Below are 25,961 nucleotides of genomic sequence, written 5' to 3'. Positions count from 1 at the left end.
CCTTAAAACCCTCAATATTGTAGCATATTAAGAAAAAAATAAGACTATTAGGTGTTAAAAAAATCTTATTCTGGTTTTGCAGGAGATATATCTTCTTATTTTCAAAGGAGACAGCACATATCAAAGCACACAAAGGAATGGGATTACAACTACATTTAATATGGACAGCCTGTGGGTGGGGGAAACCCATAACAGGACCAGAATTCCTGAATCCTTGAAGATTTTCTGTATTGACAGCATCTGACTCCAGAAAAATAAGGTCATTTTCTGGATCAACCATGCTGCTTTTCTTGGAACATACATATAATGTCATACAACAATACTACCCTTTCAGAAGCACCAAGGGCTATAAAACTAGTAAAGATGGTCCAACCCAGAGTAGGGGTGGGGGTCATGTTGCCACATGTTTTGGACTAAATCCCTTTACACCATAACCAAAAAGGTCAATGACTGTGGTTCATAAAAAGGCAGTACAAAAGATGCAGAGTTCCAGACTACCTATCTCTCACCTGCACTCTGAGGAAAAGCTTTATATTCCTCATGCAAGAAGAGATGGACAGGCACACAGCTCATTTTTTGATAAGCACAATTCTCAAAACATTCATTCAACAGCTGCTGCCTTTCACAAAGTGGGTTTAGTTAGTCTTTAGTATTTTCAGAGATTTGCCTGAGCTAAGGGAGCCATAGCAAAAGCAAATATTGTCAAAAGCAAATACCAACAATATCTCACAGACATTGGTATTAGTTCAAATGTTCAAGTAAGAGGAGTATTCCAAAAGTCCTAAATACAAATAAAAGTTACTGTTATCTATTATGATTAAATGTTTTAAGAACGTAACAAGGTGCCTTGTTATGAGTTCATCTAGCCAATACTGTCAACACTGACTGTCAGCAGTATTCCAGGGTTTCAGCCAAGCCTTCAGCCAAGATTCTTTCCCAGCTGGGGATGCAGGGAACTGAACCTGAGATTTGCATGCAAAGCATGTGCTCTACCAACTGAGCTATGGTCTCACCCAACTAACTTTCTTAGCCACTTTTCTCAGCTGCATTTCAAGACCATGTTGGCACACACGTGCACTGGCATTGGATTGGGGGGGGGGGGAGAGAGACTGGCGTTCATACAATTGTTCCTCTTATTGGCTCAGGGAAATGTTTACTTTGCTCTGTGGTTTTGCCTCTGCTTCAAAGGATAATGTACACTACACTACACAGTCCTGTGTAACTTGCCCAGTGGAAGCTAAGTTCCCAACCACTTTGCTATACAAACAAAAATGTTTAAAAGGCATATAGAGGCAGTTCTCATCTTAGAGAAATGAATACTAAGGACAGGAGCCAGCTCTAGCTATAAATAGGGAAGATAAGACAACATCAGAGGCATCTCTTAACTATGCAGCATACTGCTCTTCTACAGAAAGCAGACGACAATCCTCCACCCTGCTACAAGGGACCAAGATACTATTATTTTCAAGAAAGGTAGGGAAACCCAAAGACAGTTGGAAACCAAGGCCAAACTCCAAGATAGAAATAGTTCTTTTAAGAATTGCATAAGACAGGGGTGCAAAACCTTAAGCCTGGGTCCAAATGCAGCCCACCAGCTTTCCCTAGAAAGCCATGCTCCCTTTTCCTGCCTCCACCCTTTTACCCCAACCACTAATTATGGCTTCCTGGCTTCCAAGAAGGCAGAAATTCACACACACACCCTGGGCCCAACCCTTCATTACTGACAGTAAGACCCTCAAACTAAACAGTACTTATGTCCGTGTTGTTTGATCCTGACTCCTTTGTTTGTGGCACTGCTGGAATGCAGCCCTTGCAAGCTCTCCAGAAAAGGAATTCAGCCCGCAGGACAGGAGATGTTCTGCAGCTGAAGTATAAGAAGCTATAAAAGAAGAAGCTACAACCTACAGATGGTTTTCCTTATTGCAGTTCAGTGACCCTGGCATAATTTCCCCTCTTTATGAAAATCTTAAATCGTACAGGAGACCTCTCAGACCTAATCACACCTTCTGTAAACCAAATGTGCCACCCACATATACAGAAGAGTACTAAGCATGCAAACAGATAAAAACAAAAGAGTATTCCCACACAAATCCCCAAAACATTATCTAAAGCAAGAGTGGGTAGAATCTGGATCTCCAGACGTTTTGAACTTTTCCTCTCTAAAGCTCCTACCAGCACTGCTAATCATCAGGAATACTGGGAGCTGACACAGATCTCCAGACCATCTGGAAATCTACTTTCTGATCTAAAGTATATACCCCAATACACAAACAAGGGTGAGGTGATGCCAAGTAGGTTCACCCCAACATGCAGCACTGTAATTTTAAGTGCTTTATTTATTCTTAAGGGTCTGTTATGATCTTTGGCCGCATTTTGTGTCGTGAGTACAAAATGCAGGCCATATGAGTTAAAATATAACTGAAGGAAACTCAGGTAATTACAAAAGCAATCTTATGTGTTCAGAGAGTAGAACAGCAAAACAGCTGCCACCTCCAAAGCCCTTTCAGCTGATGCCAACCAAAAAGGAGGTAGGAAAAAGGCTCAAGAAGATTTTTAGCATGGCAGATTTCAGGGCCTACTGTTGGAAAAAAGTCAGTGGTAGATTTAGAACTGCAGAGCTCAGTGCAGATATAATTTGGGCCTCTGGTAGTAATCACTTTTGCCAAAACAATTTTCTACCAGCAAACCGAGTGGTCCACTCTATCTCAACCTTTGTGAGCCAAAGGAACTTGGGGTCAGAATTGCTCTGCCAAAAACTGTATGTGTCAGAATGGGGAGTGGGAGACCATGTTAAGTTAATAGATGAAAACTGGTCAGAAGTTCAATCAAAAATGTCTTCCTTAACTTACTACTTTCTAGCACCCAGCTCCAGTTAAAATCTGCAGTATTATTTAATTAAAGCCATTGTTTATTGTTATCCTATTGCATTTGTATTGTTACTTGCCTTGAGAGTTATTGTTGGAAAGTCAGGATACAAATTAGTAACAAAAAATCGCTTAGTTTAGAACATAGGGTTGACATCCCACAGCCCACGTGTGTCCCCCCGCCCCCATGGGGAGTTTTGTAGCCCCTACTGCCAGCTCTACAAAGAAACAGGGCACATTAGGATTGCACACCCTGTAAAATTTATCTAATATGTTATTACATAAATTTAACATATTAAATATAATTCAAATTATTTATTGCATTGCCATACTGTCCCACAGTCAAAGCTCTCTAGCTTTTTAATAATGACTGAAACCATAACTTACAACATGACAGAACACAGTATAAAATGTTTAAAAGTTTAAAAATACAGTATAAAATAAAAATTAAAAAACCCAAACAAAAGTCTAAGTGCACAGATTTAGAATATAGTAGGAGATTTAAAACAACAGACACTGATAGACTAAAATGCCTGGATAAACAAGAGGTTTTTACTTGGGCCTGAAAATAGCACAATGTAGGTAGCTAGGGTAGCCTGTCACAGAAACATATTCCACAACCAGGCACCACCACAGAAAAGGCCCCTCTTCTTTACAGATTATATTTCAAATGTTTCCAGATTTTGGCTTGGATACTTTCTTATCTGAGACCTTGCACGGTTTTAAATGAGCATCCTGCTCTATCCTCTTTGAAATGCATCTCATGTCTGTACTGAAATACAGCTCTCTGACAGACTAAAAATAATACAGAGAAAAAGGTCGGTAACCTTCTAGCTCAGTCTACATCACCCTTGTACCCTCTAAGTGTTTTTGACCACAACTCCTATCAGTTCCATCCAGCACAGTCACCGGTCAGAACTGCTGGGACTTGCAGTCTAAAACATCTGGAGGGCACCTAATCCTTCCTTGAGATGCCAGAGACTGACTTTCTGCTTTAATGTATATTAATTTAATGTATATCCTAGCAACCCTATACTGCAATGGTGTTCAGTCAGGGTGAGAACTGTAGCTAGCAAAATCATGATGCTAATCATGAAAGCTAACCATGTGGAAGCAGAATACATATGGGAGTTTCAATCTCAGCAGCTTTTCTCCCTGCTCCACCGCTTTTCCTAGATGATTGGTGTTAAAGAGGAGCCTAAGAAGGAAACTCTATCACTCTTCTAATAATGCCTATGTCACAGGACACATGCAGAAGCCATGGGTGGGCCATGGGTGTATACAAAGATTTTATGTAGTCATTTGCCAAGAAGATGGCTGTCACTGAGCTCTAGTACTCAGGAGGTAAATTTAAAAGCAGGTCAAAGTTCAAAGCTCATCTTCTCAATTATTATATTCTGTAAGCTGCCCAGAAAGTCATCTTGGCTAATGGGAGGAGTAGACATTTAATAAATACAATAAATAAACTTCATAAAGTCACCAAATACCCTAGATCAATTCAGCTCTGAAATCCATCCAGATCAATGAATGATATATGTGCACCAATTTATCTTGACTCAGAGGCTCAGTCAAAACTGGACTTTAGAGAAAATGTTGCTTAGCAAGATCAGTTCAGACATTTAGTTTCAATAGTTGTAATAAACTGATCAGAAAGCTTGCACTTCTGTGCACATCAACTGGGATGGATGGTGCAGTTCACAAAAAACTAATTGAGTCTAGGTAGGACTCTAGGTAGCTTTTAATACTTTTGGAAGCATCAGTCTTCACACTGATATTTGCTCTGACAATTCAAATACACTCACCTCCAAAGTTGGCAAGTCTCCCAATTCGAGTAACAGGCACCTTCCGCTCTCGGGCACGTTCACTGAGCTACAGGGATTTAAGAAGAAAATTAGTATGGCTGATGGTCTCATTATGAATCCACTAAGAAATCAAACTTTGTAACATTTACAAATAGCATACTGGAGAAGTTACAGGACACACTGTTGGTTTCCTCCTCAGCATTTTCTCCACAAAAGTCCTTTAAACAAACATGAAGCTACTCTATTAGATTACTATAGCATAACTGCGGAACTCACCTTAATGGCTTTTACATGTGCATTTGGCATCACCTTGACTAACACATAATTGTTTACACATTTTTTTGTATACCACCCAATAGCTGAAGTCCTCTCAACAGCTCACAAAATACTAAACACAAATGCAATAAAACACAGCATAAAATGTCCATATACAAAATTTGTAATAGTACAAACAGCTAAAAGAATTTCAATAAAAACTAGATCCATTGAAACAGCTATGTCCCTTCATGTACCACTAAATTTGTGGAAGCAGGGGACAGTCTTAACTCTGTGCTGAAAAGATGGCAGAAACTGGTACCAGGTGAGGCTCAGTGGGAAGATTATACCATAATGGGGGGAAGCATACCATAATGGGGGGGAAGGTACCACATATATGTAATATGTATTTTGTTCTTGGATAAGCTGCATAAGCCAGGAACACATAGCAGGCAAGAGCAAAGGGATTCCAACAGTAAAGCAGAAGCTATACATTTAAGGTTCATGACCTTTAAGTGCTCTACTCTAACAAAATTAGTGGGAGTTGCAGTCATGAGAACAAAGAGTAGGAACTCTGGATAAATGGAAACACCACCATAACCAAGAAAAGTCATGCAGTTGACTTAAACTTCCCCATCTAAAGCCCTAGCAAAAATATGGTCCAGTCCTGAAGAATCTTCATCTCAAAATAGATTAGCAGCTTAAAACACCATCAAGTGTCCTTCTTCTCCTGATTTTGGGAACCCTCACAATTAGACCTTGAAAGCAAGGTATTGCTTAAATCCTGAAGAAAGCAAGGTTTAATGTATTCCTCTTCCTCTGATAGGTAAATGTATCTACTTTATTCTAAAATGTCTTGGATGCCTCTAAAAGAAAAAACTTTCAAAGGGGAATTGCATGATAGACTTCCATACAATGATAAAAAGCATAAATTAATAAACTCTATAAGCCATATGACACCCAGCCTAAACAGCACTAAAACCCAAATTGCAACTAAACTAATTGCAGTGTAATGAAACATACTTGGAAAAAGTCCAGATTACAGGCAATTTTTCAGGGCCTCACTAAAAGCTTGTAATCATGGGCTGCTAGGAAGTTTGGTCAGAAGGTAGTTCTTGTATGCATCCTGCTTGAGGGATCCTGCGGGCAGCTAGTTTAGATGAACTAGATGGATCACTGGTTTGATCCATTATGGCTTTTCTTCCATTTCTTATATTCTTTTAGTGCTTGGATGCTGTCCCATCACTCTCACAAGGCTCTTTCTGCAAGCAGGGGATGCTAACTAAACGATGAACCTTTCATCTGTGGTTTGAACTGAGATCTCTGGTTTGGCTCTCCCTAGACCAGGGTTCGGCAACCTTTAACACTCAAAGAGCCATTTGGACCCGTTTCCCACACAAAAGAAAACACCGGAAGTCACAAAACCCTTTTGACATCTAAAATGAAGATAACACCGCATATATCATTTTTTACCTTAATGCTATGTATATCTTCATTATGATTTAGCTGCAGCTCTTGTTCAGTCACTAAAAACTGTTATTTTTAATCTTACATTGTAAACTAGTAGGACTCCTTTCATATATTTTGAATAGGAGAACAGCTTCCTGAAGAGGCAAAGTCAGTTCTAAAGGGCTGCATGCATTAAACAGTAAACCCCATAAGTTCGTCAGCAGTAAAAGCAAATGACTCTACCCACGTATCATTAAACGTTTGGTTTTCGTCAGAAACTTTTCTTCGATGTATCCAAGCGCTGTGTCGGCTGCGCCGCTGTGCCGGCACGGGCCGCGGATTGGTGGCTGTGACACGAGCGATGGAGCCGTAGCAGAGGCATTCAAGAGCCACTTGCGGCTCTGGAGCGCAGGTTGCCGACCCCCGCCCTTGCCAAAGCAGAACCACTGGTCCATCTAGTCCAGTACTGTTGACATTGATGGGCAGCAGCAATCTGGGGCTTCAGGCAGGATTCTTTCCTAAACATTCCTTGAGATGCCAGAGATTGAGCTTCTGTATTCAAAGCAAGTACTCTATCACAGGGGGACAGACCACACAACAGCAAGCCAACCTCAAACCACGGAAACCACAGTTCCCAGTTTAGTTGTTCCAACTTATTGTTACATCCAAAGCAAGTCATCATCTTGTTTATTTTCAGAACAGCACTGGGACAGAAAGCATTCAATAGCCATTCTATGAAACATTATGTATTTACACATATGCAAATTGTGTATGAACACATGCAGGAAAAGTTGAGAAACTTGTTCATATTATGTTCAGCATACGACATACAATAAAATATTCCCTTCTGCAAATATGAAAGTAAAGTTAAGGCAAAGTCCAGTGGATTGCACCCTTGACACTCATAATCTCCCCAAACAGGGAGGCTTATAAACATCTAGCACAGAGCTGAAGGAACAGTGGAGGTGATTTCTACCCTGCTCATTTTCTAGTCTGCATTTCAGCTAGACAGTCATTCTTGGCCATTTAGCTGAGATGGATGAGAGTGGGGGAAGCTGGAATATCATATTTTGGGGCCTAGTCTCCTCCCCTGTCCATCCCCTGAATGTCCCCTTTACTCACTCTTGCAGATTGCCTTCCTGATCATGGATAAAGAGCTGGTATAGTTTTTCCTGGACCAGCTGCAAGGGGGATCATCCAAAACAGAAAGCCCATGGGGTTGAATTCTGGGTTGTTTAAATCATGAAATGTCATTATATGCAAACTCAGAATTGTGCATTATTCATGGTTTGTTCTACAAGGCTGTAGAGGTGGCAGGTTAAAAAAAAGGCACATTACATGCTGTACTGAAGCTCCTGGGATACAGGAAGGGAGTTTGTGAGGATGGTAAGAAATTAATAATCCACTGACAGAACAAACCTGTTCAATTGTCTGTCAGACAAACCCCGGGTAGGGCAACAAACAATGAGCTAATCATGCATTATACAAACCATGAATTAGTGTTATTATGTGAACCAGACCACTGTGTCTATTTAATGAAGCCTCCCACTGAAGGCAGGAAGAAAGGAGAACTTTTTTGTTAATTCCCAGTTCTCTCAAGCAGTCCCCAATACTTCTGAAAATCTTCTGGAAGACTCCTCACTCCTCCCAAACAGTTTTTCAGAAGTCTAGAAAGGAAAGGATGAACTGGCAGCAATCACCTTTCCCCACCACACTTCCTCTAGCATAAGCATCTTGTTGGTGGAATTCACTAGAGAAGTTCTGGATCCAATTCAATAAAAAACAATGATGCAAGCAAACATGATATATTACAGTAGGATAGAATACTTCTCTCTCCCTGACCAGAAAAATGCTTCTTTGGTTCAGTGGATCAATAGGTCTGTCAATTGGGGTACTTTCAAAGCTATGTTTCTGCTTTAAAGGATTACCCAATGTGCAGCAGACAGAATTGTCTGAGAGAGCATGCAGTCTGGAGAGAATGTCAAGCAAACCTGCGCTGCACCTGTTCTGGATTCAGCTTGAAAGACAAGAACAAAAACAACAAGCATAGCTTCTTAACTATCTCAAGCATTTAGCAGAATATCAAGTATCCAGCCAAGGGAAGGTGAACACCTGTTAAACATTAAAAAGAACAGGTCTATTTCTAGGGATACACTGGAACCTCTTTAAATGAACAGACAGTTGTTAGCCTGCCTTCCCTAATATAAAGAGGCATCCATCCAAACAGCTCTTGCTTAGAACAACAAATCTAAATAAATGCTATGTTACTTATCCTTTTAAAAACCCTCCCCCTAGCTTGCCTTTTAGTCCAATAGACTTCAAATGATTAAGCAATAAAATAAAAGCAACAATAAAAACAATGAAAACATTATTAATACTAAAATAAGATAATCATGATCCTAAAATCAGTTTGAGTAGCCCCCTACCACTACCACCAAATCACAACATCAACCAGGAAGAAGCCTCATGGCTTGCTGTAAAAGCCAAATCTGCTCCTTGAAAAATGAAGAGAAGGACAGTCAAATGGAATTGTTCAGGAAGGGCATTCCATAGACCAGGCAATATGGCAGAAAAAATTCCAGTGGGCCTCTATGCATGTCACAAGAGCTGATTTATTTTACCTGCAGGGGCTGCTGTGCTGTATCACATACTTGAAAGCGCCACTTTCACGGGCACCTAGCTTGCCATGGCTTGTCATGTCATATCAACCCAGACAATAGGGATTGTTTGAGGTTTAGACAACCTTCTTTTACTAGCTATCAAAACAGAGGAAATCAATACCCATGGTGTCCAATTTGTTTTATGGAAAGGCTATATATCGAAGTAAGCACAACATTTAATATTTATTGATATATTTAGTAATTGGTATATTTTATAAATTGTTCTGTATGGTAAAGCATACTGTATTTATTCATTGCTTGCAATGTAAACACTTATAATAAAAATTTAAAAAGTTCAAGAGTCCAAGATATATACCAGGCTGAGATCTTGCTAAAAGAACTATCAGGTAAACAGTTTTTATTTAAAACTTATTTTAAGTGTTAATTTATTATGTAGGATTTTTTTAAAAAGTTTAAGCCAAGATGCACCGAGTTTTAATATTTTCAGTATATAATTTTTGTATAATTTTGTATGTTTTGGTTTTTGTTGTGAGCCGCCCCAAGGCTTTGTTGCAATGGGGGTGGCATAGAAATAATTTAAATAAATAAATAAATAAAGGGGCTTTTGCTTTGAGTAAATTGAACAGTGTGCCACCTATAAAATGGGAGTGTAAGTATAACTGAATATACAAGGTTGCTGTGAAATATTAAAAATAATAGAACAGCACAGTTGGAAGGGACCAAGAAGGTCATCGGCTCCAGCCTCCTGCTAAGTGCAGGAGTTCAAATTAAACCATCCCTCTTAGAAGGCTGTTTATTAGCATCCTGGATGCTTCTACTGTGGGAGAACCCATGAGGTGAGTTTCCAGGTGAGATTGCTTATTAAAAATGCTGTATCAATCATATTACTGTGGAACTAAGCCAACATTGTGTAGTTTTGTTTCTTGCAGTAACGGCAGACCCCAAATAAGTGATGTTTGCCCCCTCCTTTTTTGCACATTTCCCATACTACAAGTGGAGCTATGGACAGGCAGCAAAGATCAGACAAACTTAAAGGGAAAGCTACACTGTCCCCAGTACTATCCTGACATCAAAAAGTTATAGAGCAGCTGGACAAAGAAACTGGAACAAAGGAAAGAAATGTCTAATCCTTCAATATTGGTAATCAGTCTACATACCATCTGCTTGTGTGGTTTCTGCTGTGGATCCGCTTTAGCTTGCCTGGCTTTGTCAATATCTTCAGCTGTTAGTCCACCAATAGAGGAATGGTCTTGGTGAAATGCCCGATTTTGCCCATATGCAGGAACAATAAGATTCCCAGGGTCCCTAAAGCCTCCAAAAAGCTTTGCATTCGATTTGGACAAGATGGGATTCTGACTTGAACTGAAGTCTCCACTCCCAACAACATTTGGAAAAGGTCCTTTAGCAACGTAAGAGTGAGATGGGCCCTCTGCATCACTATGTCTGTGAGGCTGGTCTTGAGGAGGAGAGAAGTCCTGTGCAGCACCTCCCAACTCTGATTCTGAGAAGTTGTACTCTCTTCCAAAGTCCTCACCAATATCATTCAAGTTTTCCTGTTGTTTTCCTAGTTCCTGCAAATAAAACATTGAAAGTGATTTCCATGCTAAAATATAGTTTTGAGTGCTCTCAGATACCCTGAAAAGGCAAAGACTTGCAAATCAATACAAGTACAAATACGCTGCCTACCCACTGCTGCTCCAAGACATTTTGTTGCCTAGAACAAAGCCCAAAAGGCAGAGAATGTATTGCTGTGCCCTGCCTTTGTAAATCTGCACCAAGGCCCTGACAGCACTGCCTGAAGTAAGCTGTTTCACCCTGCTATGTGAGCCTTATGCCTTTTAATAAATACAGATAATTTTGTGAAGTGTTTGATCCTACAGTAAGATGCAACTGTATCTGAGACTTTGCAGAACACAACATAATTTATCAGTGAACAGTGAGAAAGGATCGACGTGATCCAGAGTGCAACAGAGCTATAAGGGGAACAACTAGCCCATCCCATGAGTAGGAGAGACTCTGTCCAGTTTCAACTTGATTTTTCAGCTTTTGCTCTGTAAATATGATGTCTAGATGTGTTGTTTAAAAGTAAAATGAAAGGCGAGATAGTCCCATTAAGCTGGTATCCAGATTTTACACTGTAATAACTTCAGGGTCCCACTAACACATTTCCAGAATGCTAATTGTTTTCCCCATTTGGAGGAAGCAAAGATAGTACTAGCCCTTCCTATTACAGAGTCAGGTCCACTGTAATTTTCAGCACTGCAGGGAAGAAAATGCCTGTTGGTTGATATTACCAGACTGCCATAGAGTTACATAATGGAAGCACTTCTCTTCCAACATTAATAAAAACATCACCAGAAAAATCTGAAAGTACCAGAAGTTGGCAGCAGGAACAATGGATACAGAGTAATTTACTGGAAAACTCTCCTCCTCTTGCTTCCAGTAGGAAACACACATGCTACTGAATTTTGGGCAGACATTGTGTGTATGGGGGAATGTAACTGCTCTCTTCTCTAATGAATCGTTAAAGACAAACAATATGTGATAAGACAAGATGCTGAAGTCTGTCCCACACATTACCTATCAGCAAGTCTGGTTCTGTCACTGAGGGCTGAGCAAATGCTCAGATATGTCCCCTGCCTTAACTCTTAATGCATACCTGTATTTTGGAATGAATAATTTGCACCTGGTTCTAGCTGGTAGACCACAGGGGTGATCCCAGAAGCCTAAAATCTGTCAGCCCTTCTTGGGCAGGGTTATAGTTTGGTCAGACTATATTGCAAGTCAAAAGGTTGTTTTACAGTTAGCTAAAAAATTGTATAATATTGTTGCAATATTTGTATAAAAAGGATCCAATCCAATGCATTTTGTACAATAGGCTTTCTTCAAGATTTATAGAATGCGGGTATTTCTCCACACAATCACACCAATCTTTGGATCATATTCCTTTCCAAGGCAGTCCTTGGTGGCACCACCTTGTCAGAATTCCCTTCCCAAGTGCCCCAAGCCTACCCTCTTGCAGATATTAGAAGATTAATGAAAACACTTAATTTCAGAAACTCTTTGCTGAACTTGTTATCTTTACTTCGAGAAGTGTTTTTGGAAATATTCATAATTTGAATGGTTTTTCTTGTCTTTTTTTAATATGTCAGTGGCATTGAGCTGATAAATATATGAGTGGTCTTCAAAAAGTTTCCACACTTTTATATTATATATTTTATATATTGCTGATGGCATTTAAAAGCTGGTACAATGCCGGGGAAAATGCATCACAAAGGAAGGTGACTGTGTAGAAAAGTGATGTAATTTATTTTTGAAATTCTTAATAAATAGAATTTATTTAATAAATAGAGTTTTAAAAAGTGTGGAAACTTTTTGAAGAACACTTGTACATTTAGTAGGTAAGTAAAACAAACAACTGGATCACATGGACTTCTTTCATTTCACATGAGTCAGTATTACAAGGGAGTTTACAAATCTTTAAATAGGGCATCTTCAGAAATTTTGACCTTCTAGAATATATAGGTGTTGCAAATATAACATAGCCTGTCCATTACCACATTTTGGCTTCAGTCCTTGACAGACTTAGTTGGAGAAAAAGCCTTAATGAATGCAGAGTGACTTGTTACTGTACTACATGCCATCATGTCATTTCCAACTTACGTTGACCTATGAATGAGTGAGCTCACAAATGTCCTATCCTTGACAGCCCTGCTCAGTTCTTGAAAACTCAGGGCTGCAGCTTTCTTTATGAAATTAAGTCATATCATACTTGACCTTCCTCTTCTTCTGCCTTTGACTTTCCCTAACATGATTGCCTTCTCCAGTGAGTCTTGTCTTTTCATTATATAACCACAATGCAACAGCTGCAGTATTGACATTCTGGGAAAGTCCTGTCTTGATTTGATCCAGGAACCACTGGTTTTTCTTTATGGTGGTCCAGGGTATTCGCAAAGCTGTCCTTCAGCACCATATGTCAAGCCCACCAATTTTTTTCCTGTCAGCTTTCACCATTGTTCAGCCTTCACTCCCATACCCAGTGATCAGGATTTAAAATGCATGGGATTGCACTATATGTGTTGAAAGTTCTGCATTGCAATCCTGGGCATGTTTACCAGGAGCAATTTCTACCGAGTTTTATAGGAAACCTGTGGGCTTATTTCCATGTCAGCATGCATAGGATTACAGACTTCAATGTCTTTTACATACAATGAACTGGGAGTACTTATTTCATGTGATGGAAGAAGAAACAGAAACATTTTCTTACCTGCATTTTCCCCATGGCAGCGCTTAACTGTTCCTCAGCAGCTGCTTGAAAGCCCCTGACTGCAGTTACTGCATCAGCACCAAGCACTACTTGCCGGAGTTGTCCTGCTTGTGTTTCTACGACTGCCTTGCTGAGCTTCGCCAACCCTCGCATCACCATGATTGCATCACCTGCCATGACTGATCGCCTCCAGTGCTGGAAAACAAAGCCATAGACATGCCGTACCCAAATAATATTTTCAAGTAATTATTAAGAAAATCTGAAGACACACCTCCACCCTATGCTTTTCAACAGCTCACAAGGAGGACGTATTTCTGCATTGACTTTCACACAGTCAACCTGAATGAAAAGCTCATCAAGAGAGATAAAAGAACACATTTATTCATTCATTCATTCAATTTCTATTCCACTCAACAGTTGACTCTCTCTTGGCAGTTATGGTGTTATGTGATCAGACCATCTGATCCCTTTGTTAGTCTGGCTGCCACATTTTGGACAAGCTGCAGCTTACAAACAGTCTTCAAGAGTAGCTCCATGTAGACTACATTGCAGTAATCTAGCTTAGAGATTATGGGAGCAGAGATCACTGACAGCAGGCTATCTCTATCCAGGTAGGGGCATAGCTGAACTACCAGCTGAAGCTGGTAGAAGGCATTCCAAGTCAATGAAGCCACTTGAACCTCAAGGAGCACCCACAAGTTACAAACTTGCTCCTTCAAGGGGAGTGCAACCCCATCTAGAACAGGTTGGATTTTCTCCATCTGGTAAGAAGAACCACCCAGCAACAGCATCTCAGTATTGTCTGGATTGAGCTTCAGTTTGTTCACCCTCATCCAATCTGTTATCACAGCCAGGCACAGTTCAGCACATCTACAGCCTCACCTGCTGAACATGCAAAGGAGAGAAAGAGCTGCATGCCATCAGCATATTGATGACAACACATTCCAAAACTCCAGCTGACCTCACTCAGTGGTTTTATGTAGATTTAAATAACATGGGGGACAAACTGACCCCTGAGGAACCCATAGTGGAGGATCCAAGTGGCAGAACAATATCCCCTAAGCACCACTTTCTGAATCCTAAAATCCAAGTAGGAACCAACAACGCCACACTCGCCCTGTCTTTCTCCTCCAAGGTCATCATACAGAACCAAGAAGGGGATGTTTGCCACCAGGGAAGGTTTCCTCAAGAGTGGTCTCACCACCACTTGGTTTCAGGGAACCAGAGATCATTCCTTCTCATATAGAAGCATTAATCATATCCCTGACCCTGCTGGCAGTCCCCTCCCTACTGGCTTTTATAAGCCAAGAGGAGCAAGGATCCAGTATGGATGTTGTTGCACAAATCTGTCCAAGTACCTTGCCAACATCCTTGAGCTGTACTAACTGGAATTCATCGGAAAAAAACTAGATCAATAGTGGGCTCTGGATATCTCACCTGATTCCACTAGTATAACATGACAATCCAGGTCCTGGTGGATACAAGAGGTTTTGTTCTGGAAGTGCCTAATATATTACTGCAGGCCTCAGGTGGCTCCAAGATATTCTTGGGCCCAGCATATAATAGGTAGGCCTCAGACAATCCTAGAGAACTCCACTGGGCAGCAAATAGAAAACTGAATGGAGGCAGTCAGATATTGCCTTTTTGCTGCTCTCACTGCTTCTGCCAAATACCCACATGTAAGCATTCACGTTTTCCTACATAAGGCTTATATGCAAATAAATGCCTAGGCTAAGCTTTCAGTGCCTGAAAAGATGTCACAAACATTTTGCCAAATGGCTCAGAAAGAATACTTGCAATGCTTTATTCTTCTCATCCTGAAAGGCATAGGAACTAGGAAAGTGAACAGAGATCACCCATCCCACAACAAGCTGCATGTTTTAGGGCAATCATTCCCAACCTGGAGCCCTCCAGATGTTATGGATTTCAACTCCCATCAGCCCCAAACAGCATGTCTAATGATTGCAAATACTCAAAGCATCTGGAAGGTACCAAGTTAAGGAAACATATACTAGGGTTATTAAGCAAATCTGGCCTGTGGAAAATTTTCCCTTGACTTAAAAGTAGGGCCAAACCCCTACAAAGGCAGCGTATGGAAAATAATCAAAACTCCAGTAGTTCTGTCAAAGTGGACCACAGCCCTTGCATTGCTCTCAACAGAAAAAAAATACTAATTATGCTTAAATCCTGGCCAGCCCTGAAAGAGACTAGCCTGTCGTAAGTTTTATGTGCCCAAAAGAACTTGTACTGCCCATACAACAGGACCACGGCAATACTGTGAACTACTTTTGAAAACGAGATCCATCTTCATAAATCAATTTATGACATAAAATGAAGATCTGCTATTTCAAAAGAAAGCATGTATTCTGGCCTCACCTACATAGTTATTTGGCTCTGAACCTCTGCTGCTGGAACAGCCCCCAAAGGAAAGTCGACAAACCTATTCTGGACTTCAGTGTGGAGCCTCACCAAATTAAAAAGGGTACCCTTGGTAAATGTATCCATTTTTGTCTCAGGCTAACACTTTGAAACCTTTGAATCTCTAATTAGGTCAATTAATTAGCAATGCTACAAGAAGTTCAACCAGAATGTGTTGTCCTCAGTTGTCTCTGTGACGACAGAAAAGAAGCATTAGTTCTGTTCCTCTCCAGTTTTAAGGGACACGTGGGAATTGCTGCATACCCGTAGTGCTATCTACGTAAGAGAGAAAGGGTTCCCTTTCTAGCAAATCCAGTTCCCTGTTATACCTCTCTCAGCTACTAAACCACTAGCACAGCTTGGCAGAGAATGTCACTTAGGGCTGAAGTGTTTTCACAGTACATCTGCACTGGTCCGTATTTCTGAAAGTCAATACTAAGCTATTAAAATTCTGGTTACACTCTAACCCGGAAACTGCCAGAGCTGTTAACAGTTCTCTAGGTAGCAGATAGGATATCTCATTTGTATATTTGTTTTCAAAGAGTATGCAGTAATAACACATATACTGGGACTGCCAATAGAGCAATCTGTCATATGCCTTTGCACAGATACACAAATAAATGGATCTAGTCATGTTCTGCAGGATGGCGGGGGAGCTGCTTCCTAGAAAAGTAGCAAGCTATCAGTCATGCTTAGGAAGCATGAGGGGCTTATGGCACACTAATGAACTCCAGAGCAACTATGCCAAATGTCTATAAAATCAAGGACAGTTTTCAATTAGGAGATAAGTCAAATCCCCACAAAGGTGGAGTTTTATTTCAGCTAAAAGTCTTTAAAGAGTGCAAGACTAGATAACCAGAAACTAGAACCATGGTTACTTGCATTAAATTATACCTGTGCTAGTAATGAAGACACAGCCAATTTAAAAAGTGCAGAGAACAGTGGTTCCAGGTATGGTAGCAAGTTTTATCCTACAATGTTCAGCTCCTACAGCCATCCATAAAAGAGTAACTCCAAGGAAATCAATTTACTGAGCCTCACCACTTAGCCTCACGATAGCGTCACCACTGGCTGTGTTGGTTGACTGAACTGAGGGGAGCTGCAGTCTGAAGAAACTTGAGGTAAATTTGAGGTAAAAGTTTAACTGTTATGTTTTGTTTTCCTTACTGGGATCCACATGGGTTAAAAGCAGGAGGAAAATGCATGGTTTTTACTGCAGAACTGTGCCTGAGGAGAGTAACTTTGTACATATGGTGTGGGGGGCAAACTGACAGTTACTGTTTATCACTAAGAAGTGAAAATGAAGCTGGAATTCTGTCTTTCTACATGGGGAGGTAGGATTGAAATTGGTACCTTCTGATTGGAGAATAACTCAGCATTCTGAAGATGGCTATTGGTCCTAAATTTACTCAGAGGTGGGATGACAGAATGCTGGCCACATCGAAGCCGACTGGCTGGAAGGTTCTGACTGAAGCAAATTTCAGAATGCCTGTCAGGAGGAGCGTAAAGAGTTTGGCAAAGAACAGTTGACAAAAGGTGAGAGTTGTCCTGAGAGGCTGAGTAGCCTGAAAAATTAACCAGTCAAGAAGAGCAGCTAGGAGACCAGGAGGCCAAGACTAGTGAAAGTACAGTGGGCTGAAGCTCTGCCTATGAGAAGAGGAAGAACCCAGGACAGCCTTTGGCAGAAAGGGCTGAAGCCTGAGAATCAGCTGGTGGCAGTGATCTGAAGACAGAGCGGCTGCTGGACCTGACTGAAGACTTCTGAAGAAGCCAACTGAACAACCTTTAAAGTTCCAAGTGGAAGAAAAATCTGACCAATGAGAAGACTACATTTCAAGCCTCCCTGTTAGGCCTGTGAGTTAACAGGGCTTAACAGTATAGAAACTCTGTTTGAAAATAGTAAAATATTCTTAAACAATAAACTTTCTTATTTTCTTTTAAATAAAATACTATATGTCTTGGTACTCTCCTGGTACTTCTGATCCAAATTGCCTCATGCCTAGCGACCAGCTATCTTAGAGGGGAAAAGGTTCATGTTAAATCAAGGGATGTAGTTTAATGGTGGCAGAAGGAATGAAGGCCAGTTTTGCCTAGTAATAGAAGTAACCCTCCACATTTGGTGATAGTGTAGGTTTATCCTAGTGTAGAGGCCCCCAGCCCAAGACCAAGTTAACCACACAGTGCAATAACATCTGAGGGCCACATTTTCTCTAAAACTCTAACCATCACATTAGAACACAAGCACAGAAGTCATTCCAGTTGTTTGCCCTTATTTATTTATTGTGCCCTGCCTCTCTACATGAGTGGTGGAACTAATTTTATTTACAGTCATAAATGAAACTTGAAATGATGCATTAAAACAAGGTGAAACACAGCAGTAACAAATTAAAAGCAGCATCCAACCCAACTAATCTACTTATACAGCAAAAGGCATGTTTGAACACAAAAGCTTGTGCCTGCCAGCAAAAGGACAGCAGAGAAAAAGTGTATATGGGCTTTGGCAACAGTGAGATGCATGGCCTGAGGCAGCCACCAAGAAGGCTCTCACCTGCATCATCAGCAAATGTGTGCCTGATATTGAAAGAAGGGATTTTGTCAAAGACCTGGGCAGAGTTGCATGGGAGAAGGTAGTATTTTGGGGTCCTGGTCCCATTCCATATAAGACTTTATAGGTCATAAATAGCACTCTGAATTGTGCCTGGAAACAGCCAGTGGAACTGTTTCAATAAGGCTATCAAGTACTCACTTTAACCAATCCTTCAATGTATCACCACAGCATTCTATACCAGCTGAAGTTTCTGAAGTTTTCAAAGGCAGCCCCATAAAGAACATATTACAGTAGGCCATATAGGATATAACTAAGGCAGGTGTGTCCATGGCCATTCAGCACAGTGGCTGCACTAGCTTCATGCTCTACCCAAAAGAACTTCAGAAAAGAGGTGACTAGTGTTACCTAAAAAGTTGATTATCCCTAGCTGCAGGAATTAGGAATTAAGCTGCTCTCTGAATGGCTGGTACTCATTCAAGTGCCCTATTCTGACATTTTTAATTTAGTACAACTGGCACCCAAATGGGGGCATGACAGGCTTCTCAGATGCATGTTTAGTGTTTCCGATACAGTTATGGGTATCCATATACTAGAACTATATCCATATAGCTACTTCCGAGAAAGGAAACAAACATTTCCATAGAATAGAAATAAAAACCTTACCTGTACATATTTGTCTTTTCAGAACTAAACCCTGACTGTAACAAGGTTTACTCCCAGTTGAGTGGCGTTAGGGTGGCCACCTTAGCAGTACCTGTACATGTTCTGTGCAGGAGTAGAGACACAATGACTTTTAAATGAGCATATCTCAGTGGATGCAGAACAGGAATTAAAATATATTGGGAATTTGTTATGTTTAGGTCAGTGTGCTTTGGGTAAATCCATAACTTTAAAAGCATGTTTTAGTGGGCTCAGAATTCAGAATTTTTATCTCAGCTCCTTAAAAAAATACACACAGATGTTCCTAGCCCTGGTGGTTGTAAAAATATAAATAACACAGAGGTGCAGAAAAAAATCTCTTAATAAATAAGCAAAAGCTAACACATCTAGTCACAAATAATGAGCTTTTATGAGATTTAAGTGAACATTTTTTCCATCTACGTTTGCATTGCTAAATGTTATCCAGCTATCTTTAACATGGACAGGTAAAGTTTTGGGAAATTTCCCAAGCCACAGAAGAATTCAAGAGAACTTTCACTGGCAAAAAGATGAGTACCCTGTATAAGGTCTTTCCCTTCTCATTTATATGCAGATTTACAAAATGGATACATGTTATGGAATTCAAATACCAAATATAGGCAGTCCTGGTTTTCCAAGGAGCAGTGGCTCAGATGGGTCACTTGCTTTGCTCACAGGTGGTCCCAAGGATCAATCTCAACATTTTCAGTTCAAGGTTTTCCCTTGAAGGAATTACCTTTTTCTAAATGAGACTTCAGAAGCCATAGTCAGCCAGATCAGGCAGTGTTAGAAAGATGAACCAAAGCATCAACTCAGTTCTAAGGCACTTTTATACAAGAGCCAGTGGGAGCGAAGCTTTGCTCAGCATAACAAGATCAGGAAGGAGAAAACAAGCTAGAGCCAAACAACAAAAGGAAAGCGCCACTGTGTAAGCAGAGAACTTTAAAATAACACATGTCCAAAGTTAGAATAACACGGTTTCAAAGCACAGTTAACAGAAAAGCTATAAAGGAAACAAGTGGCAAACTTTTATTGCTCAACATACACTCAGCTCTCTGCAAGCTAAATATATGGATGAGGAAATATAGCCAGTTCCTTTTTGTTGGTCAAAATGTGAAACAGATACTAACTGGGCCAAGCTCTCAGCTGGCAGTGGTCCAGGAAAGCTACCAGCACTTTAACCATTTGAGGCTCATCCTGGCTGCACATGAAAACATTTGAAGAGAAACAAGAGAACCATGGCTGTGCTTGGGTCCGCTTAAGTGGCCATGAGGTCAGTCATCCTGAAAGTTAAGCAAAATGCACAAAATATCTGGTACAACCAAATGACATTCTGGAATCAAGGAGGAACATTTAACATATGCTTCAGGTTTTAGTGTAGCAACAAGACTCTTTGGACCTTAGCCTGAATCTTCACAGAGCAAACTTATCTTAAAATGTTTCCTATTTCATGACAGCCTAGAGCTTAGATCAGCTTTCCATATCTTGATGCCGGCAATATTTTTTAGCCTACAACTCCCATTAGCTCCAGCATGCATTGCCAATTATCTGGGTTTGTTTGTTTGTTTAGAAAATTTCTATGCCACCCCATTCGCCGAAGCCTCGGGGTGGCTCACAAATATATCAATTAAAATATAATACAATAAAATATAAAACAAGTTTACAATATAAAATAAGTCACCCTGGCCGAAGAATAAAATAAATGAATAGTATTAACAGTTAAAATGACGTTTGAATAAAAAGGTCTTCGCCTGGCGCCAAAAAACCAATAACGACAGCGCCAGGCGGACCTCTCTTATGGAAAATATTTTCCTTATATTATGGAAAATATAATCCAAAGCCTCTGGAAAGCAGTAGGTTAGGAAAGTGTTGGATTAGGACTGGGGAATTTGAAGTTCGGATCTTTCACATAACCATAAAATTTGCTAAGTCATTTTGGGTCAGTCACCAACCTCAGCCAAAATACCTCACACGGTTGCTAGGTGGTTAAAACGTGTGTGCGAGGGAAGAAAAGAACTATACAAAAATGTTACAGTAGGAGGGCTCCTGTTCAGGACTCCAGTATACCAGCCATGCCCACTTAAAGGAAGAGCCATTCCACAACCCTTCTCCCACTTTCAATTTCTTCTCTTCAATAGCATCACACGCTAAATCTTCACTGGTTTGCTTCAGGTATGAATCCTCCACCCCAGCTAAGTGCTTTATTTGCTTCAATATTTTTTTTCTTCCTGAGCCTCAAGAAGAGAGCAGGGCAGGCTGACAGCCTTGGGAGAGGTCACCCCAATCATGCGCATGCCATCGCTGGGATCCAGAATGGGAGAGTAATGGGGGGGGGTGCTCTGAGCACTCTGAAAGCCACAAAATAAACTCAAACAGCTGCATGCAGCTCACATTCCCCTGACATATGGTATGAACACCATTCCTAGACCCACTTTGCTCACAAGAGGGACCCAAACTAATGGCATGGCATGGCATGGCTAAGTGAGCCATCTATGCTGATGATAAAAACAGAATGAGTTAGCTTCTTCCAGCCTCTCTCTGACCCATGTAGAGGTTTAGGCAAGCCAAGTTCTATGTGGGCAGGAAACAATCAGTTTAATTATCAACAGAGTGCTGCTAACAAACAGGGTCTGTTTATATTATGAAGACTATTACCTCCTCCCACCCATTGAAACTCAACAGCAGGTTTTGTTTTTCCAAGTACAGACTGCCCTTTTCCCCCGCCCCCATATATTCGGGTTATTTATCATTTCACATCTTAAAGCAATGCCAAAAATGTTCCCCTTATCTCAACCTGAATGAATGCAGATTACAGAGGACAGAATCTGAACAACAGGCATGGGATCTATCCCAAGTTCTGAAAGAAGCGTGTATTTTTGGTTTTAAGAATTCAACACCAGGGCAGAAGAGAGCTGATCCTCCTAGCACTGCCTTCAGTCCCAACGCCTACCAAACTCTTGCAACGGGGAAGGCTTTGATTCACTACAAGCACCAAGCATGCAGTATGTTACCGTGTAGAACGCCAAGGACACATCTACCTTCCAGAACAGCTGCTAGAGCACAGAGCTGCAAAGTCTAGCCGTGGTCCTTCAGATGTCAATGGGACTCCAGCTCCACACAATCCCACTCTGGGACAGAGGGAGCTATAGCTCAACAGTGTCCGGAGGGCTATGGGTTCCTCAGCCCTGGTAGATCACCATGAAAAGAGCAGAAAGAGCCCCACTTCATGACGCTTATGTCACCACTACAAGCTTATCCTTAATTCACTTATGTGCATCTAGTTTACACCAGGGAAAGCTCATACCCTCCAGATGTTTTGGATTACAATCCCCATAATATCTGACTATTGGCCCTGCTGACTGGAGCTAATGGGAGCTACACTCCCAAATGCCTGGAGGACACCAGGCTTATCTACCCCTGGTTTGTACCACTCACATAAAATCAGAAACTCAAACAAAGAAATAGATGTTCCCAAGCTTTTTGCATCAGTGTGCATATTCGGAATTTAGATTCCATGTCATAGGTTCTCTCTCAAAATTGCTGCCATGGTAGGTATTGCCAGTCACAAATCACTAGTTTCTCAGAAGGCAAACTAGAGAAAGACCAAAAGAAAAGCAATCAGTCCAAGAATCTAAGCACAAGGCAGAGGTGCGGCCTGAGCTCTAAACCACAAAACCACACTTTCAAACCCAAATAAAGAGGGCATTACAAGGCAACAGGTTGTTTTGCAGCATGTCAGACACTCAGGTAAGAATATGTCCAGGCATCATGATGGAGACCCCAGCAAAGACACAAACTCTTGATAAAAAGGCATCGTATTTCCTTATTTCTTCCATTCAGATCTCAGGCCATTCATTTATGTTTATTACATTTCTTAACTACCCCACAAAGTGCCTGTAGGCATAGTGTGCATTAAAAAACAATAAAATAATACCCATAAACATTTACTTTATTAAAAAAACAAGATCAAGAACATTAATAAGCACAGTGTAATAAGAGTATACCGTGAACATCAAAAGCAAGAGAAACCAGAGGAGAAAAACATCAGGTTGCTGCGGAGAAAGTGTGTGTGTGGTCCTTCAGCTTCAATTGAGAGGCGGCTTCGTACTGCAGAAAGAACGGAGAGTGTGGGTACCAGCTCAGCAAGGAGGCACTGGGGGCCATGAACGGAAAGGAGAAAAATAGTTAAATTGTACGTCATGAAGGCAGCAATGGAATAGGATCCAGGCAGAATAAGAGGCAGCAGAAAGCACAGTGTCTCCTGTGATGTAGCTGAATGAGAATGTGGCAAATGGCAAAAAGCTGAGAGAGTAAAGTTCAGAAGCAGAAAAGTCAGTGAACAAACAGTGTGAGGATACAGGCTGATGTTTACTGCCAACAGTTAGGTCAACATTTTTTGCTTAGAATATGCTAGTCAGGCTTGGAGAATGACAAAACAGTCAACTTCTTTGGGAAAATGTCACTCAATAATCACCAAGATTGTATAGAAGATAAAACTCCAGTAAGAAAGTTTATTTAAAGGACAGATCTCAGAGGACTGCGGTGGGTTAAAGGCAGCATGAACAGCAGACTCCATCCAAGGTGATATGGCCCACCGGAACATCAAAGCCCGTCTTCCCCAACCACAGGACCTTCTGGCTGCAGCAAATCAAAGTTGTAGTTCAACACAACTGCAGAAGACCATTCTAAATTTTCACTTAAGTAACTAGGAGAAATGGAAGCAAAATACAATACTAATGGGTCAGAAGCATAGTGACAAGTTAGGGTGTCAAATTACCCTTTTCTACCAGCTCAGTCCATCAGGTGATCACACCAGAGAGATGAGACATTAACCACAATAACAAAGTAGATTCAGAATACTGTCCCAGATTAGCCCGGCTTTGCTCTCTTGTAGACAGCCTGAAAACATTTTCATTCAGACAGCTTTTTAATGTATCACTACTCTCATTAATATTAATATTTGAGTGCTTTTAGATTCTATAATTTTAAATTGTGAAGTGTTATGTGTTTTTGTTTTAAACTATAGTATCATCTTTGTGTTACTGGATAAGTAAAAATGCAGGGTAAAATATTAAGGAATGATTTCTAAATTAATTACTGCTGCTCCATAGTCACTTCACACTTGAATGTAACATTCCCAGCATCTGTAGCACATCATTCTGTGGCAAGATTTTTTTTTAAATTAAGTGCATCAACAGCTTTGCATCTATGATATAGATGAAAATATGGCAAAAACTTAAAATGTACTCCTCAGTGCTATATATACCACTCAGATTACTGTTTAATCAAGACTACCAAACTGTGAACATCTCAATCTAGTTGATAATAGCAACAGCTAAAACCACGTGTTCTATCTTTCTACCACCACTTCTTTTCAAGGCAGCTTACACAAATCAAAATAGATTCCTTTTATAACTAACTACAAATAAAATTTGTGAAAAATTTAATTAAAGAATGAACAGCAACAATATGACAATTATTATCCTTCAAATGCTTGGTGGGAAAATAAAAGCTAACTTTGTCACCTGTAAGGAAAAAAAAAAGTGCAGGAGCTGTGACTGTATCTGGAGATACAATTTCAGGATCAGATGCTGCCACAGAAAAGTCCCCATCCCTAGCTGCCACATGTCTAACCTCTGAAGGCAGAGGCACATGTTGGAAGGTGATAATCTCAGAGAAGAGACAGGTATTCATGAGATAACTGTAAAGATGTGAAGGGAGGCAGTGGCTGCCCTCAGCTGAGCTATATTTTTCTCCTGGAGACACAATAAAGATTGAGATTCATTACCTCATAGGCCAAGCGTAGGCGACTGTTTGGGGCCATGGTTACATCTGGCAATCTGAAAAGCTGCCATGGGCACCAACACAAAGTATCTGCCATCAAAGTTGTGATAAAGGACAAATAACCTGCCCAGAACACGGAGTACAAGATGCAGGTGCGGTTTCAACACTAAGGATTTCTCTGATCCTAGAGTTTTTTGAAATCTATTTCACAGAAATCTCTACTGCAAGTAAGAGAGAGTTTTATAGTAGGCGGTGGGCACCAAGAAAGGTATGTGAAGGCACATGTGTGCTGATGGACTACTTGCTCTGACATTATCAATCTACTTGCTCAATCTACTTGCTCTGACATTATCCAGGAAAACAACTCTTGGTAAGCAGTGATTGTGAGAGAGGGAATGAAAAGAGATGAAAAGAGGGGGATTTAATTATTGTAATGCATCCTTTGGTGCCTTTCCTCAACCTGGCTGGGAGTGATGGAAGTTGTGGTTCACCTGGCTCCTGTGATGAGTCTTCTGGTTGAGTTCTATCCTAAAGCTCTTACGGTGGGTCAGGTTAGCCTGATTAAGTTGCATGTGTGGTGTCTGTAAATACCATATTCTCAAATAAATTGAACAAGTGAAAAAAGAAATCCACAGGGTTGCTATGGGGTAGCATACAAATGTAATAGTAGTAGTAATTTGACCTGTAGGAAAATTGCTTGACCCCAAAACAGTACATGCCCAGAAAATAACTGGTTACTATCACTCTGGCCAGATTCCCCCCAGAATAAAGAGTCCCTTAAGAATGAGCCTAAATCCTGCTTCATCCTTTTCCACATGCAATGAATTGCCACACCATACCTCTTTGCTCATCAACAGCTGCTCAAGCATCAGAGAGTTATTTCGCCAACTTGCTAAAAGACCCGTGCTCACTATTGGCAGATCACAGCCAGTTAAGAAGCCTGCACAGCTTTCTCCTTAAAAGGCTTGAAGCAACAGAGATTGGGGGTAAAAATCCAATCCTAGAGCAAGTGTGCCAGCTGCTTTATTTTAGGCAGTGACACATCAGTATAGAAAGTATGAATGTTCTGGACGGACAACTCTATTTACATCATTCTGATTAGGTCAGACAGTGTAGCCACCAGTTGCATGCCTGGAATGGACGGAGACTCATTTATGCTGGTCAGAGATCTAGAAATAATTCATTTAGACCCAATTAGGTTCACTATTACAAAGCTGCAGGCTACTCATCATAGGTCGCTTGCCCCAAGCAATATCCAGTGCACTCATGCTAGGA

General features: G+C 40.7%; 1 protein-coding gene across 3 annotated transcripts in view; it reads right to left on the bottom strand.

Moving 5' to 3' along the window:
* COQ8A (coenzyme Q8A) overlaps positions 1-25,961 on the bottom strand; it is a 71,831-nt gene that overhangs the window by 31,676 nt on the left and 14,194 nt on the right. For all 3 annotated transcript variants that reach the window (XM_044436899.1, XM_044436723.1, XM_044436812.1), the window contains exons 2-4: positions 13,259-13,453; positions 10,149-10,562; positions 4,667-4,733 (exon numbers count right to left, since the gene is read on the bottom strand). In XM_044436899.1, coding sequence (XP_044292834.1) covers positions 4,667-4,733; positions 10,149-10,562; positions 13,259-13,435 — 658 coding nt within the window. In that variant the 5' untranslated portion in view covers positions 13,436-13,453. The remainder of the gene's footprint in view (positions 1-4,666; positions 4,734-10,148; positions 10,563-13,258; positions 13,454-25,961) is intronic.

This window comes from Varanus komodoensis, unplaced genomic scaffold (assembly GCF_004798865.1).
Source record: "Varanus komodoensis strain SLA01 unplaced genomic scaffold, ASM479886v1 scaffold1, whole genome shotgun sequence".
NCBI classification, from domain to species: Eukaryota; Metazoa; Chordata; class Lepidosauria; order Squamata; family Varanidae; genus Varanus; species Varanus komodoensis.
The sequence above is the reverse complement of the archived record's forward strand: the minus strand, read 5'-3'. Positions and strand labels throughout refer to the sequence as shown.